This window comes from Gymnoscopelus microlampas (assembly GCF_963454915.1).
Source record: "Gymnoscopelus microlampas genome assembly, chromosome: 15".
Classification (NCBI taxonomy): domain Eukaryota; kingdom Metazoa; phylum Chordata; class Actinopteri; order Myctophiformes; family Myctophidae; genus Gymnoscopelus; species Gymnoscopelus microlampas.
Window position 1 is genome coordinate 18,614,248 of NC_139952.1, and position 17,535 is coordinate 18,631,782.

Here is a 17,535-nt window from a genome sequence, read left to right on the forward strand (position 1 = left end):
TGGTTCGGTTTAGGGGTTAAGATTAAGGTTAGGGCTAGGGTTAGGGTTAGGGTTGGGGTTAGGTTTAGGGATAAGGGTAGGGTTAGGGTTAAGGTTAGGTGTAGGGTTCGTTAGTATGCGACGTAGAATCTACGATTGACTCATGGTTCTCATCTGCGGACAACGTTCACATGCAACGTTTTTGGTGAAGCAATCTGATTCCAATCTGGATATGCCAAAAATGTGATTTGTGCTGCCAGTCTCAACTTAGCCAAACAGCACCTCAGGGGTGGATGCCCCGTCGTGTAGTTATTTTATAATAACTGACTTGCTCCCAGTAAATGATCCCATATGTACAGTATGGGGTCCATGTTGTACAAGGAAATTGGTTTGACACATTGTTGAATGTGACAACCCACCATTAAAGTATTATAGCAACTGACGGCAGGACCATGAGAAATATACATGGTCATATTTACAGTTCAACAATGACAGCCAATGGTATTTAAAATATAATGCTGTAACTTCTCCGATTAATGTTGCCATAGAAACTAATGCTGGAGCTAATGTTAGTTCAAAGAAAATGGCATAGTTATAATTGTCACTGCTCTCTATGTTCATGTATGTATGAGTATGCATGTGCTTGCTTTTCTGTGTGTGTGTGTGTGTGTGTGTGTGTGTGTGTGTGTGTGTGTGTGTGTGTGTGTGTGTGTGTGTGTGTGTGTGTGTGTGTGTGTGTGTGTGTGTGTGTGTGTGTGTGTGTGTGTGTGTGTGTGAGAGAGAGAGATGAAATGGCAGCTGAAGTAAGCAGTTAAGAAGCTAATCATGTGGGGCATTGATGGTAATTACTCTGTAAAGTTTCAGTTACACAGCAGGATCCTTCAGCATCCTTCACACACACACACACACGCGCGCACACACACACACGCGCGTACGCACGCACAACTAGACTAGGTTTGTGCCATTTACTCCGATCTTGCACTTTGTATGTAAGTTGAACAGCCTGATCGGCAGAGAAAACACTAGCAATGTACGTTTCTGCAAATTACAAGAACGTCATTGTGGGCGTTATTTAATCGCTCAAACTTTGCATGTCGACATTTCTAGATGTGGACCATGTCAACTCAGTCCTACAGTATTATTTACTATTCTGTGCCAATCGATGTGCGGCTCGAATGGCGCTGAGTCGGCGAGCAGCTGGTTTCGCGCCGTTCGGTGCGGCCACTTGCTCAGGTAGCGCCTCCCTCGGGGGCACCTCTCAGGTACCGCCTCCCTCAGGGGCACCTCTCAGGGCTCCAAGCCCGGTGCTGGTGCTGACAGTGCGTCTGCCTTGAAGCATTGAGATGCAACGTTTCAATTGGTTTGCAGAAATGTGCATCGACAGTGTTTGTTCTCTGGTGATGATTGGGTTGCCCTTGATAAGAGTGTCTGCTAAATAAATGCATATGCAACACAACTGCTTATTCCTTAAAATACACACAAGCTCAGAAGTCTTACACACATTCTCATCTACTTCTCATCTACTTTAAATGTAGCACACATACACACGCTAGTTATGATTCTCCAATTCTACCCATTTATTTTGCCGCTTTCCATGTTATTCTAAAATTGTAGTGAAAGCATTTATCTTCTATACGCACGCACACACGCACGCACGCACGCACGCACGCACGCACGCACGCACGCACGCACGCACGCACGCACGCACGCACGCACCACACACACATACACATACACATACACATACACATACACATACACATACACATACACATACACATACACATACACACACAAACGCAGCTCCCCCGTCAGGGCTTCAGTGACTGATGAAAGTGGGTGAAATCGTCGGAACAAGTGTCTGCTTGTTAATCAATTAAGTGCTAATTAAAGAGCACACAGCTGTCTGGGATCTCAGTCCGGGAGGGGCCACTTAAGCACACCATGGATTATCTCTCCTTGTTTAGTTTACATTACACCATAATCAACCAAGACTAAAGAGCAATCCCAAATATTATAGCTACAATTTGTATACCGATTATATGGTTGTTTACTGTTTGTGTGATATTATAACTCTTATAACTAGTATTATTAATCATTTGTTCATTAATTATTAATGAGTCAGCTAATTAAGTGTTAATTAAGGAGCAGAGGTGTCTGGGGTCCAGTTTAGCTGTCCTGTTTAAATGAACCTCAATTAGACTGTGTTTTAACCTACATAAATTCAACTAGAACATGTTTAGTGAACAAGGAAGACATCCACACTTTAAAACCAATGTTGTAATTTTTACTTGAAGGAGCATAGCATCTTTGATGTGATTTTAAATGTTTCAAGACTGCACTTAAATTAATTAGTAAATGAACTCTCGACTGTTCAGTTAAATGGTCAGTTAAGTGTCAATTTAGCCGTTAATTGGTGAATTAAATGTACTTAAGAGCAAAGAGGTGTCTGGGCCCTGTGTAATCTACCTTATCCTTCATTAGCACTATGGAAGCTTATGCAGCTTAGTACTTCTAACTCTGTTGTTGTAAAGCAGTTATTTGGCTTTTTGGCACATAAAACTAGCCTTTGTTAAAGTAAAAGTAACTGGGAGTATTTGTGTTAAATTAAATTATATCTTTGGCATGTTTGCTTAAGACATGACAGTGTATAGACACTGGAGGGGTGATAACATGTGACACGTCTCAATCAAATTGTTTGAAAAAAGATTTGTATCTACTGCATGTGCTATATACATAATATACAGCAAGTGGTAAACCGATCTCTAATGCCTAATTTATATTCCGTCATATGACGTATAAATCACGCTTAAAGATGCACTAGATTTAGCACTTTACAGAACCTTTGTTGTGTAAGGTTTGGTATTTCCCCATCACCTCTGTAACACAGCAAAGGCGGCAATCATATAGTCTGCAACATCATTTTGCAATGGCTGCCTTACGCAAATATTTTAGGGTAAAAAGTTACCAACAAAAAAAAGTGGATAATGGCTGCCATTTCACACAGAAAGAAAAAAAGACATGAATTAATTAATTAATTCAGTCATTCATTTAAAAAAAAAACACGTTTTAAGCACACGTTTTAAGGTCTTTGGATGCATTATTTTATTTTGTATTTGTTTTCATCAATGTGTACTGTACCCTTAACCCTGCAGTGTTAATGGCATGTGATGTATGACCACAATGCTGCAGCTACTCGCCAGAATGCTGCACCATACAATACAAACTATGACCTCTGCATTTTGCACAGTACTTCTGTATAATAAAAATCAATAATCCATTAAAAAAAAAACTACTGACTTACTGAAGAGGGGGCTTTCAAACAAATGGAACAGAGCTGCCATCATTAACCCTGGCTCAAACAAGAAAGAAAAATATATTTTTAAACCAACAACGCTGTACTCACCTTGGGTGAAAGAAGAGGTGGTTTTTAATTGGAAAGAGAGTGTGTGTCCCTGGTCACTCCCACATGCCAGAGAATCACTCAGCACAGACAGTAATAGTCCTTCTCCACTTAGACCCCTGCTAGCTCCTCATTAACCTTGAAAACACAGAACAAGTGTGCCATTGTTCACTTTGTAAAGTGATATGCAATTGTCAAAGTTGCATATCGTCGCGGTCGGAAGGAAACCTTGTATGTCCAAAACCGTTCCTTTTTTATTACTATCTAAAGGTAGGTTAAGTGATTTTCTGTGGTTAAAATAAGTGTTAAATAGCTCTAAATTCTGTTAGTAGTACTCATTGCTATAGAGTGTTTGTTCAGTAACAGGAGTCTCCATGTCTCTTCAGCTCCAATTTGATCCAATCAGGATCGAGAACTCAGACCGAATACATAATTATTAACAAGTGAAATTGGAAGTGTTGACACAAAGAAATGTGCAGACAAAATTAGAACTGGAACACTATAACAATTAAGCTGATAAATGGGTGCTCTCTCCTGATTGGCTGAAATGTTGTCACCTACTGTACCTGAAAATGCATTTTCTGTTTATTAAAGAGCTGGAGAGACAGGAGACTCCTGTTACTGAACAAACACTCTATAGCAATGATGACAGGAGCCCTACTTCATCACTTGTTTGATGAAGTAGGGCATTCATTTCCAAAATATATATATATAAAACGTTGAAACCTGGAGATACAAGGTTTGTATCTACCGTGTCTCCCTTTCAGTGTTGTTTAATTGGACAAATTGCTCCAAATATAACCAAAACATTATTCACACTTCACCCTCATCTGGTCTTGTTGGATAACAGGGACATTTTCTGAGCACCAGGGTGCCTTGACTTTGCACCTTGGTTCCAGTGTTTATAATTGACCTACTGAAGCTAAACGTTAGCTTAAAATGTAGATGCAAAGTGGAATATCCCATTATTTACATAAAACTCAGTTTTTACTGTAGAATAGATAATAGAACTATCTTCAACATACGGTATATAACTAATAATAATTGACGTATAATATTATATACAGTATATGATGTATATACACAGTATATACTATACTGTGTGTATATCTGTCTGTCTATCTATCTATCTATCTATCTATCTATCTATCTATCTATCTATCTATCTATCTATCTATCTATCTATCTATCTATCTAAACATGCACACTAACAACCTGTTATTATCCCATGAAATCAACTTTTTATTAAATCGGTTCATGTAAACCTCACCTCCCATTTCCAATGACACTGATAAACTGTGATCCTTCTGGTAAGAAAGGGGATTACAGTGAGATATAAGGCCAGTGTTTGCCTTGGTGGGGAATTTATACCCCTTATTTCATTTACTGTAGGATTTGATGCTGTGGTGGTGGTGGTGGTGGTGGTGGTGGTGGTATACTGTAAACTCACTCAGTGTTCCATGGCCATAAATAATCTCAGCATGTTTGTTATTTGTGTAGATTTAGACAGTCTCGTCAATGTTCAGAGACAGTGGTTCTCAAAAGTGGGGTCCGGAGACCCTGAGGGGGTTCTAAATGGACCTTACAGCTCTATAATTCTGACTGTATACAAATGGAACCAATGGACCTGTGACCATTTGGTTCCATTTGTATTATGCTCAGAGTTTGGGGGGCTGATGAAGGTTAGTACGACCAAAACGTTGTATTGTTTGCATCAAATAATAGCTGTAAGTGAAGACAGTGTGTGAGATTATTTTTTGTCTTCTCATGTGTTGGCTGTCTACTCCTACGCACCCGTCTTATCAAGTACTTATTTTACTAAGGTTCAAAGACCATGACTAGATAGGGGCATGGGAATCAGGGTCATGACCTGAAATACTCATACTGTCATGAGTCCCAGTCCCAGTCCATAACACATAAAGTGCAAGAATAAATTCACAGTGCAGCACAAGAAATGAATCAAAAAGCTTCAGTAAAAGTCAGTGGCAAATAGAAAAGTCCTGTGCTTTGATTTAAAAGAACTGAGAGTTCTAGCAGACCTGCAATTTTCTGGGAGTTTGTTCCAGATATGTGGTGCATAAAAACTGAAAGCTGCTTCTCTGCATTACGTTTTGACTCTGGGGTCAGAAAACAGACCTGTACCTGAGAGGTACTGTATGGATCATAACATAGAAGGTCAGAAATGTTGGCCCTCAGCCAGTCAATGCTTTATAAACCAGCAGTAGTATTTTGAAATCAATTATTTGACAGAGAGGAAGCCAGTGGAAAGATCTGAGAACTTGAGTGATATGATCCACTGTCCTGGTCTTGGAGGACTTGTGCAGCAGAGTTCTGAACCAACAGCAGTTGTCGGATTTTTTCTTTTTTTTCTCCTCCTCTTCTCCCCAATTTATTCATTATGCCAATTAGTTCCTCCACACACACATTTGTGTGTTGTCACTGCTGTCGTATCCTATTGACTCTCCTGCCAGTAAGGAGCCCCCACCGGGAGGACGTAGAAGAGCCTTCGTCCTACTCCTCTCGCCCAACACTCCCTGCTGACGGGTGCCGCCTAGCCAGTAGGAATACATGCAGTGGCGAATGTCACCCTCCCCGCGCGGCTTCCCTTACCCGAACCCGGTCCAATTGTGTTCGTATACTATAGACGACAACGGTGGATTCAAACCCACAACCTCTGTGGTGGTGGTGGATAGATTTGTTTAGGGAGACACCGTTACAGTAGAAGAATCTACTGAAGGTAAATTAGTAGAAACTTTTTTTCCCCTTCCAAATCCAGCTGAGGCATAAGTCCTCTGACTTTGTAATTGTCTTAATGTGGCTGCTGAAATTCAGGCCTGAGATTTCTGGTTGGGTTTTTATTTTATTTAACATTACCGATTGAAGCTGAGTGTTGACTTTTAATCGTTCTTCCTTGGCTCCAAAAGCAATTAACTTAAGTTTTGTCTTTTTTCATCTCATTAAAAAGACAAGGTTACCTAGTTTGTAAACATCTGCAGCAGACAGCTAAGCCTGTGGTATTTTGTTATCTCTCCAGCCAGGCGCGCTAGCTTTAGGTCTCACTTGTACTTTTCCCAAAACACTGAAACGTTGTGCAAAGTGACGGCTAGGGATCCATGGAAATAGTAGTCAAAATAGGTGGAACTGCACCTCTGGTTGCTAAAACCCCCAGAAGAAATAGCGAGAACATGACCTTGGTGTCCTCAGTGGTAGCTACAGGCATGATGGGAATACATGACCTCTCACAGTGCCTGTCACACTACGTTTATTTTATTTTTCTTCTCCTGGTCTCTCTATCTCTCTCTCTCTTTTTGCTTTTGCTCCCTGTTTCTTTGCTTGTTCTTTAGATTTGTCTCTTGGGTTCTGGATCTCTCTCTCTCTCTCTCTCTCTGTGTAGCTGTCTCTCTCTAATACACGCACGCGCGCACACACACGCGCACGCACACACATCACTTTGACATTTCTCAGCTCTTTGCATCTTCTCTCTTTCGCTCTCTCTCCCCTGTGGGGGTGGACCATCTACAGTATGTGTCAGCTGCTCTTTCATGTCTTGCGACACACTGACCCCGTTTGACCCACTGTCTTTCTTCTTCGTCTGTGACCCCTCTGTGGCACCTCCTCCCTCCCTCCCTCCCTCCCTCCCTTGTTCCCTTCCTCCCTCCCTCCCTGGCTCCCTCCCTCCCTTGTGCCGCTCCTCTTTGATGTAGCTCCTGTGCTCCCGTTTAAGATTTCCCGTTCGATTGTTGTTTCAACACCAATCTGCTTGACATTCTCAAATACCTCTTCATTCATTCTCTCGCCCTCTCTCTGGTTCATTCTCTCCTTGACTTTGGTCTAAACACTCCCTTCTGCGATGACTATAGACTGAATCATCATCAAGTCGCCGCACAAGGCCACGCAACTTCATCTATTACATCTCTAGATCATAATCTGACATTCGATGGAGCACTCGTCAAAGGACAAGGTCAAAAAGATCAGTTATTGATTAACACATTTTGAAAGGCCAATTTCACGTCCCTGCTCTACCCTTGCGGACTTAAGATTAATGTTAATCAACGTTGAACTTTTGCATTTGCATGAGAAACACACTGTCAGACACGACAAATGAAAGGCGATGATGTTGCATGTTCTGACATGTCCATATTTGTCATTATGCGTTTGGAACATGATGCCATTTTGCCTTGACTGAGCAATTTCTCTCTCTCTCTCTCTCTCTCTCTCTCTCTCTCTCTCTCTCTCTCTCTCTCTCTCTCTCTCTCTCTCTCTCTCTCTCTCTCTCTCTCTCTCTACAGAAAGCAGACCTGGCTGTAGCTGGCTTCACTATAACCTCAGAGAGAGAGAAGGTCATAGACTTCTCCAAACCCTTCATGTCCCTGGGCATCAGCATCCTTTACCGGGTTCACATGGTAAGCAGACCTTTATTACATCATCGCTGTCGGGTGGAAACATCATATGTACAAAAGTGTTCCTTTTTTTAAAAACATGAAAATAGTGCGCTTGTAGATCTGCTACATCTGGAGATACAAGGTTTCTGCCCAACAGCGACGATATCTTTGTGGGGACATGTTAGGTCTTCACAACACACGCACACGCACACGCACGCACACACACACACACACACACACATACACACACACACACACACACACACACACACACACACACACACACACACACACACACACACACACACACACACACACACACACACACACACACACACACACACACATTCACACATTCACATTTGCACATCCTAGAACATATATTAACGATGGTAATCTATGTAATTGTTTAAGCTGTTGACTTATGCACACACATTAGGGAGGCTGCCACGATGTTTATCGGTGTGCTGCTCCCTGGTGTTAAACAGTGTGAATTTATGTCTGGCACTGCTCTCAGTTCATTAATACTTAACGAATATCTGTGTATCCCTGAACAACATTTAATCACATTTAATGCCATGTTGTACTATTGACACTTAGGAGATACGTACTGCATGTGCAGCTACACAGTGCCTTTCACAGGGAACAGGTGTATCGGTGGTGGTCAGTGGTGTAAAAAGTACTCAAATTCTTTACTTAAGTAAAAGTGCCAATACTGCAATATAGAAATACTCTGTTAGGGTGCGCTCTCACCAAAAGTTGGCTGGCCGCTGTTAAACGCAGGTTGTGCGCGGCCACAGTTTTTTGCAGCCAGCGGATTCTAGAAAAACGCTGTGACGCACCTGTCACTCAAATTCAAGACCGTCCCCGTAGCCCGCACCGCCACTAGACACTAGACACTAGCCACTAGACAAAAAAATGTCTTTGCACTTTCACACTTTGGGTTCGTATATCTACATACACATTCAGATTTAAAATATAAAGTACTTACCCCATGGCCACGGATGTTACAATCATGTACGGGTCCTCATAAGTATCCGTATCTTCTGTATTGTTCAATAAAAAGCATTTTAATCCAATTAGTGGTAATTTTCTCCGTATGCTTTCAACTGCGCGACCCTAGCGATTAAGAGGTGTATTGCACTGTTGGTACATTATAACTCTATGGGAAAATGGCCACCAATCGGATCAAAATGCTTTTTATTGAACAATACGGAAGATACGGGTACTTCTGAGGGCCCTATATGATTGTAAAATCCGTGGCCATGGGGTAAGCACTTTATATTTTAAATCTGAATGTGTATGTAGATGTACGAACCCCAAGTGCACAAATCATAAAGTACTGGGTGAGATGCAACGGCTACAACCAGTTGGTCCACTGAGAGCACCATGTTGCTTCCTGAGTCTTGGGACGGTCCGCCTTCGACTCACCCGATTGGACAGAGGGGGAAAATCAGCTCATCATTTTACCTCTGGGGCAGAATCTGCCAATGCTTTGTCAATGCAAATGCGTGGATTCACGCAAGAGCAGACTTTTCCGCTTGTCGCGCAGACCTTGCGTTTATCCGCTCTACACGAAGAAGCATAAAACTGCTGGAGGCAGGAGCTGATTTTCCCCCTCTGTCCAATCGGGTGAGTCGAAGGCGGACCGTCCCAAGACTCAGGAAGCATGGTGCTCTCAGTGGACCAACTGGTTGTAGCTGTTGCATCTCACCCAGTACTTTATGATTTGACCATGAAAGAGTTCCATTATGACTAACATTAAAGAACTGGCCTGGTTACAAGTCAGTGTGGTCGCAAAGGCTTCAGGTTAGTGTAATAATATATTTAGTGTAATAATATTACTCTAACTATATATTTAATAGCCTTATCAGTTAAAAATAGACTTCACTTTTGCACTTGGGTTTCATACATCTACATACACATTCAGATTTAAAATATAAAGTGCTTACCCCATGGCCACGGATTTTACAATCATGTACGGGCCCTCAGAAGTACCCGTATCTTCCGTATTGTTAAATAAAAAGCATTTTAATCCGATTGGTGGCCATTTTTCCATAAAGTTATAATGTACCAACAGTGCAATACACCTCTCAACCGCTAGGCTCGCGCAGTTGAAAGCATACGGAGAAAATGACCACTGATTGGATTAAAATTCTTTTTATTTAACAATACGGAAGATACGGATACTTATGAGGGCCCGTCCATGATTGTAACATCCGTGGCCATGGGGTAAGTACTTGATATTTTAAATCTGAATGTGTATGTAGATGTAGAACCCCAAGTGTGAAAGTGCAAAGACAGATGCTGATGTGCGTCAGTGGTTGCCTGGCAACGTCAAGGCAGAAGGATGTGCGGGCTACGGGACGGTCTTGAATGTGAGTGACAGGTGCGTCACAGCGTTTTTTTAGAATCCGCTGGCTGCAAAAAACTGTGGCCGCGCACAACCTGCGTTTAACAGCGGCCAGCCAACTTTTGGTGAGAGCGCACCCTTACAAGTAAAAGTCCAGAATTAAAAGTGTACTTGAGTGAAAGGACAAAAGTATTGGCATCAAAATGTACTTAAAGTACCAAAAGTAAAAGTGCTAAAATATTTGAAAATAGCAGATCTACAAGCTCACTCTTGTGAGCCTGTAGATCGGCTATTTTCAAATAGCCTAGGTATAAAATAGGGCTAAAGTGGTTAATGTATGTTTTATAATAATACAATATTTGCCTCTGAGATGTAGTGGAGTAGAAGTATTGGAAATTGGAAATACTCAAGTAAAGTACAAATACCTAAAAAAATAAATCTTAAGTACAGTACTTGAGTAAATGTAATTAGTTACTTTCCACCATTGGTGGTGGTCGAGATGGTAGTGCAAGAAGTCTTTGTGAACCTCATAGATGGTGCTTGGCAAAAAAATATATATTTTCAAAGAGACCAGCATGAATCTCTCAGGGACTGTGTGCTGCAGGTTCAAATCCCTTTGTCTTAACTCACGCTCACCTCCATCAAAGAACATTCTCCTGTGCCTCTGACTCTGTAAAATGAAAATCCATGATGTTACTTTAACACTAGGAGTGTACAATTTTGAACAAAATGGATCCTTACCGGTTATTTTGATTCCATTTTCACACTATCCGAGTTAGACAGACAGACAGACAGACAGACAGACAGACAGACCTATTGATCCATACAAGTAGAAAACCTAAACTCTGGTCTGGTCGCCTACACTTGACGGGGATTTGCATAATGTATTAGCTATTTATATACAGTGTGTGTGTGTGTCTGTATATATATATATATGTATGTATATAAATGATTTCCCTTCCAAATCCATATACTGTATATATATATATATATATATATATATATATATATATATGCAAATTATCAATGTACCATCTATCATCTATCACGCAATATGATGTCAGGCTGATATGTACAATGTTAGCCACCTACACAGTGGGAGTATGGATACAGTCAATCTACAGTGAATAATAAGCAGTATATATTCAACAATTTCGCATTTAAGTAAAATGAACACGAAGGTCTCAACTCTCACTTTTCATTGGTTGATTCTGTTGTAAACTGCAATATGAACAGGATGGGGACTTATGGACGAACTTATGGATGAAATGTACTCATTAATCAAGGTTCACAGTGTCTGCATTTTGTAGATGCAATAAATCCTCCAATGAAAACACAAAAATGTGTATTAAAATGATAGTTAAGCAAAAAAACACAAGGACGAAAAGAAAAAAAAGTTGTTGCTTCTGAACCAAGTCCTTTCTTGTGCCTTTTTATTGGTTCTAATTTGGGCTGTGTTCCAGCAGACGAGTTAGTCAGTCAGTCAGTCAGACAGACAGACAGACAGACAGACAGACAGACAGACAGACAGACAGACAGGCATTGTAAACCTCCAAACAGAGCAATAATGAAATGTAACAACGGGGAGCTGTAGCTCCCAGGGAACATTGTTCTGATGGTCATTAATCACAGTTCACTTGACAATCGCGTCGACCGTATTTCCATGTTGCCGTTGATGAGGGTGGGAATCTTGTAGCTCACGCTTCTTGTGTGTAACTTTCTTTCTTGCTTTGTGGATCATCTACCTTCCACCAGGAGCTTTCTGTTATTTGTTTGTTTGTGTGTGTGTGTGTTTTTTTTATGTACGCTTGTCAACATGAACGATGATGATGTTTGAAAACTGAAAAGTTGCTGTCAGAAAGCACTGACAACAGTGTGTGTGTGTGTGTGTGTGTGTGTGTGTGTGTGTGTGTGTGTGTGTGTGTGTGTGTGTGTGTGTGTGTGTGTGTGTGTGTGTGTGTGTGTGTGTGTGTGTGTGTGTGTGTGTGTGTGTGTGTGTGTGTGTGTGTGTCTCAGGGTCGAAAGCCAGGGTACTTCTCATTTTTGGACCCGTTCTCTCCAGCTGTGTGGCTCTTCATGCTCTTGGCCTACCTGGCTGTCAGCTGTGTCCTGTTCTTAGCTGCCAGGTAATGCACACACATACACATGCGCACATGCACGCACGCACGCACGCACGCAAGCACGCACGCACGCACGCACGCACACACGCACACACACTCAGACAAATTTGTATATGGGACAAACACCTGTACAATCTACAATATATTGTCCCATATTGCTGCTATGATGAAGCCCAGAAAACCAGAGGGAGAACAACAAATTATTACATGCAAATCCACAATTTACAGGACATTCAGGGTTAACATTACCCTACAACTATTCTCTCTCTCTCTCTCTCTCTCTCTCTCTCTCTCTCTCTCTCTCTCTCTCTCTCTCTCTCTCTCTCTCTCTCTCTCTCTCTCTCTCTCTCTCTCTCTCTCTCTCTCTCTCTCTCCCTCTGTCTGATTGTTATTCTGTTGAATCAGTGCTCTTTATTGGCAGGTTGAGTGTCTGACAGTGCCAGGGAAACAAACAAGCGCACAGGGGAGAAATCTTTAGCAACAAACAAACAATAAAGCAATCATACAGTATATATAAAGTGTTAGCTGCCGGTGCTGCAGCGTATGTCTCCTCTCGCCACATTTCCAATTTAAATTCAAGGGTTGTTTGCTGGCAGTGCACAGCACGTTGTGTACACTGCCACAGCAGACGGTGACGAAATTACATCTGTCCCTTTCTTGTCTGGTTTTTCTCTGCTTTTCTGTCTGTCTGTCTGTCTGTCTGTCTGTCTGTCTGTCTGGTACAAATTCTCCAGATCTCTACACAGGATTGTAGAGATTCAGTATTATTGTAATCCTTTTGGAGCTCTTAGATGGTATCCGTTTGGTTACATTTCGTTGATGTCGGTCCGAAACCTCATATCTCCATGTTTGAACTTTTCGTTTTGTCGTAAATTGATGCCCTACTTCACACTACACAAAAGTAGTGAAAATAGCCGATCTACAAGCTCGCAGCGCATCGCAATGCGAGGCGTTGTGAGCTTGTAGATCGGCTATTTTCACTATTGTAAAATGTTTATTTTTAATAATAAAAAAGGAACGGTTTTGGACTTACAAGGCAGCGACGATTTAAGTTAAATTAACACTGTGGATTTCGCAGTGTCTTCAGTGTCTGCCAGGTAATGAACTCTTCCTCTCCACCCCTCTCTCTCCGCCTCCCTTCCCCCTCCCTCCCCCCGCCAGGTTGAGTCCGTACGAGTGGTACAACCCTCACCCGTGTCTGCGGGAGCGCAGGGACCTGCTGGAGAACCAGTACACGCTGGGGAACAGCCTGTGGTTCCCCGTGGGAGGCTTCATGCAGCAGGGCTCAGAGATCATGCCCCGCGCCCTGTCAACCAGATGTGTTAGTGGAGTGTGGTGAGTTACATCTGGAAGGGTTTGGATGGATGGATGGATGGATGATGCAGTGTTTCTCAACTAGTGTGGCACGACCCTATCCCAAGGGTCTGTGCAGGAGAAATGCAGAAATTGAGACCCTAAAGCCTGATTTCATACTTAGTTGCACACTGGTGTTGCATGCCGTAAATAGCAGATCTACAAGCTCACAGCGCATCACCAATGTGAGGCGCTGTGAGTAGTATAAATCAGGCTTAAAGGGGAAATAAACTATAAACACAAACATCAGGTCAGTTTGGACTGAACCCCGGAGCCTCTGCTGTTCGGTAGGCCAAGGTGAAGCCTCCATGCATTGAGTTGGGTGGGTGGGTGCATTGTTTGGTAGGTGTGTGTGTGTGTGTGTGTGTGTGTGTGTGTGTGTGTGTGTGTGTGTGTGTGTGTGTGTGTGTGTGTGTGTGTGTGTGTGTGTGTGTGTGTGTGTGTGTGTGTGTGTGTGTGTGTGTGTGTGTGTGTGTGTGTGTGTGTGTGTGTGTATGTGTGTGCGTGTGTGATTCAATAAGGTTAGCATGCCATTTTTGCTTGCTTCTGCTGTCGTTTCTTCTTCTTCACCTGTCCTGTCCTCTCATCTCCATCCAATCATCACTCAGAATCATTAACTGCCAGTAGACAGATGGTGAAGTATCTCTCTGGTGATACTAATAATGGCCATCCTCTCCTCTCCTCTCATGTCTTCCTCCGTCCATGAGCTCCAGTGTGTGCAGGTAGACAGATGGTAGAGTGATAGTGAGAGGGCTGGAGGGACTATCAGTTTCTCCCTGTGACAGTACAGTCATGCGTCTGGCAACCTCGCCAAGCACTTGCCCCCATAAAACCCCATAATGACATACAGGCAACAGTCTATCTGTCTGTCTGTCTGTCTGTCTGTCTGTCTGTCTGTCTGTCTGTCTGTCTGTCTGTCTGTCTGTCTGTCTGTCTTATCCGTCTGTCTGAGGACATGTGTGGCTCATTGCCTGGATGCCTTGACCGGCTGGCTGGCTGGCTGGCGAGCAACCTGTTTCTCTGTCAGGCCGTCTTGGCTTTCAGACTGTGTCTGGTTGTCTTTCTGCCTTCCTGGCTGACTGTGTCTGTCTGTTTTGTCTGGCTGTCGGGAAATGATATAGGAGAAAAAAAAATGTCATATTGACTCCTGCAATTTCCAAGCCGTTAGAGGCTGCAATTTTCCCCCATCAATGCTGTTATAGATAGCATCCTAAACTACTGACCTGCTGGCAAGGCTTTTCTTGTCTGCCCCCCACCCCGCTCCCTCCCAGCCTAAACCGCCTCGCTGGGCCCCCGATTTTCTTTTGATTAGAATCTCCTACATAGCTAACCTGCCAGCCTTTCATACCTGCCTCCCTCCCTCCCTCCCTCTCTCCCACCATCCCTTCCTCTCTCTCTCTTCTCCAACCACAGCTAAATCTTGTAACCTTCCCTGCCTTCACTCCCAAATCTCTTCATCTAACATCATACAGTAACTGCACATTGTGAATAAAGGCTTGCAGGTTAGAATGCATGGACAGTACGCAGCAAGATCTGGAAACTCTATATATATACTTAGTTGACCGTGGCCTCCCCATGGCTCTATGATCCAGGCCTTTTTCCCCTCTACAGCAGTGGTTCTCAAAGTGGGGTCCGGGGACCCCAAATATTTGAAACATTTTGAATGATTCGCCGCGCCTCCGCCCAAGTGGAGCCTACTATGAAACTCTGCTCGGCTTGTGGCTCTGTCTGTCTGTGTGTGTGTGAGTGTGTGTGTGTGCAGTATGTGTGCACTGCCTGCACTGCCTGTTTGCAACCCACAGAGTGCGCCAGAGTGCAGCTACAGTCAAAACACACACACACACACACACACACACACACACACACACACACACACACACACACACACACAGTCCGTAAATGCACAATATTTTCGAGCTGCGTTCGCTTCCAGCGTTTGCGCGTCTTACTTGTATATATATATATATATATATATATATATATATATATATATATATATATATATATATATATATATATATATATATATATATATATATATTTTTTTTTTTTTTTTTTTTTTTTTTTTTATGTATACATATTTTTTTACATAAATCTTCTCCTCTGGTGGTCCCTGGCAAAACCACTGGTCTACAACAAATGTCTTTGCGGACAGTAGCTGATCTACAGGCTCACAGCGTGTCACGTTGCGATGCGTTGTGAGCTTGTAGATGAGCTATTTTTTGCTGAATTTCTGCCCCAGAATGCTGGATTTTATTTATAGTGAAAAATGTGTTGATGTGCTCTTGAGCGAGGATTTTCTGACCCCTCTCTCCCAACTGTCTCTGTGTCTTTCTCTCTCTCTCTCTCTCTCTCTCTCTCTCTCTCTCTCTCTCTCTCTCTCTCTCTCTCTCTCTCTATCTCTCTGTCTCTCCATCCAGGTGGGCGTTCACATTGATAATCATCTCTTCGTACACGGCCAACCTGGCAGCCTTCCTGACAGTCCAGAGGATGGAGGTTCCCATCGAGTCACCGGACGACCTGGCCGACCAGACCAACATCCAGTATGGAACCATCCACGGAGGCTCCACCATGACATTCTTCATGGTGAGACACGGAGCGTGTGTGTGTGTGTGTGTGTGTGTGTGTGTGTGTGTGTGTGTGTGTGTGTGTGTGTGTGTGTGTGTGTGTGTGTGTGTGTGTGTGTGTGTGTAAATACACACACAGACAGTCACTGCCAACCCCAGACCTCCACGTCTCACTATACAGCGACAACGTCCCCCCCCCCCTCCTGGCTTCCCACCCGCAGACAGGACCAATTGTCTTCACTGGCGTGAGAACAATGCTTTGTGTATGAATATTTCAGACACATTATATTGTATCTCTTTCTACTCCACACACACACACACACACACACACACACACACACACACACACACACACACACACACACACACACACACACACACAAACTCACAATCCCCAGCCAAGCCCCACAAGCCATATTTAACTGTTTTTTTGCCCTCTAAAGCACTTTGCTACAAAGCTGTTTTGTTAAAAGCACTCTAAATAAATAAATCACCCTGGGATTTGCTTATATTTTCTCAATTTCTGAGTTATTCTTCCTCCACTCTTGCCTGTGCTTTGGGTTGCGTGCGTGCGTGCGTGCGTGCGTGCGTGCGTGCGTGCGTGCGTGCGTGCGTTCAATTCAATCTTTATTTCAGACCCAGGAAGATCCATATCGCAATTAACAACACAATGCAAATAGCCCACATTGTTCAGTTTATTTTTTTTATTTTTCAATGGAACAATTAGACAAGACTACAACAGACTCAGACTCTTACATACAAGACAATGTACATAAAGTCATACACATAATCAGACACATTTATAATACAAAAACAACGACAAAAATAAAGAACAAAAGATAGTAATCAAGTGGTAAAAGCTTCTGAAATCGGGGGAGGGGGCGGACCAAGCAATACCCCTAGCACGGATCCCACCACCCCGATGCGAGGAGGTTCATTGTTCAGTTTCTAACATACAAACATGTGCGCCAATGGTTCCACAGTTTAGAGCAGAACCTGACAATGTGTGTGTGTGTGTGTGTGTGTGTGTGTGTGTTGACAGAAATCAAAGTCTCTCCTCTCTCCTCATATCCAGAACTCACGGTACCAGACCTACCAGCGCATGTGGAACTACATGCACTCCAAGCAGCCCAGTGTGTTTGTGAAGAGCACAGCGGAAGGCATCGCCAGGGTGCTCAACTCCAAGTACGCCTTCCTGATGGAGAGCACCATGAACGAGTACCACCGCCGCAAGAACTGCAACCTCACGCAGATAGGAGGCCTGCTGGACACCAAGGGATATGGCATCGGCATGCCACTAGGTGAGTGTGTATGTGTGTGTGTGTTTGTGTGTGTGTGTGTGTGTGTTTCCCTTCTCTGAGAATCTATGTTGGGAATG

The 17,535-nt window shown here is 43.0% G+C and overlaps 1 protein-coding gene across 1 annotated transcript in view; it reads left to right on the forward strand.

Moving 5' to 3' along the window:
• Nucleotides 1-17,535, forward strand: part of LOC311061684 (glutamate receptor ionotropic, kainate 5-like) — a gene marked incomplete at both ends in the record, with an annotated part of 86,539 nt that overhangs the window by 50,215 nt on the left and 18,789 nt on the right. Inside the window, 5 exons of the mRNA XM_084080373.1 lie at nt 7,672-7,785; nt 12,134-12,243; nt 13,399-13,572; nt 16,011-16,176; nt 17,233-17,458. Of these exons, the coding sequence (XP_083936499.1) occupies nt 7,672-7,785; nt 12,134-12,243; nt 13,399-13,572; nt 16,011-16,176; nt 17,233-17,458 (790 nt within the window). The remainder of the gene's footprint in view (nt 1-7,671; nt 7,786-12,133; nt 12,244-13,398; nt 13,573-16,010; nt 16,177-17,232; nt 17,459-17,535) is intronic.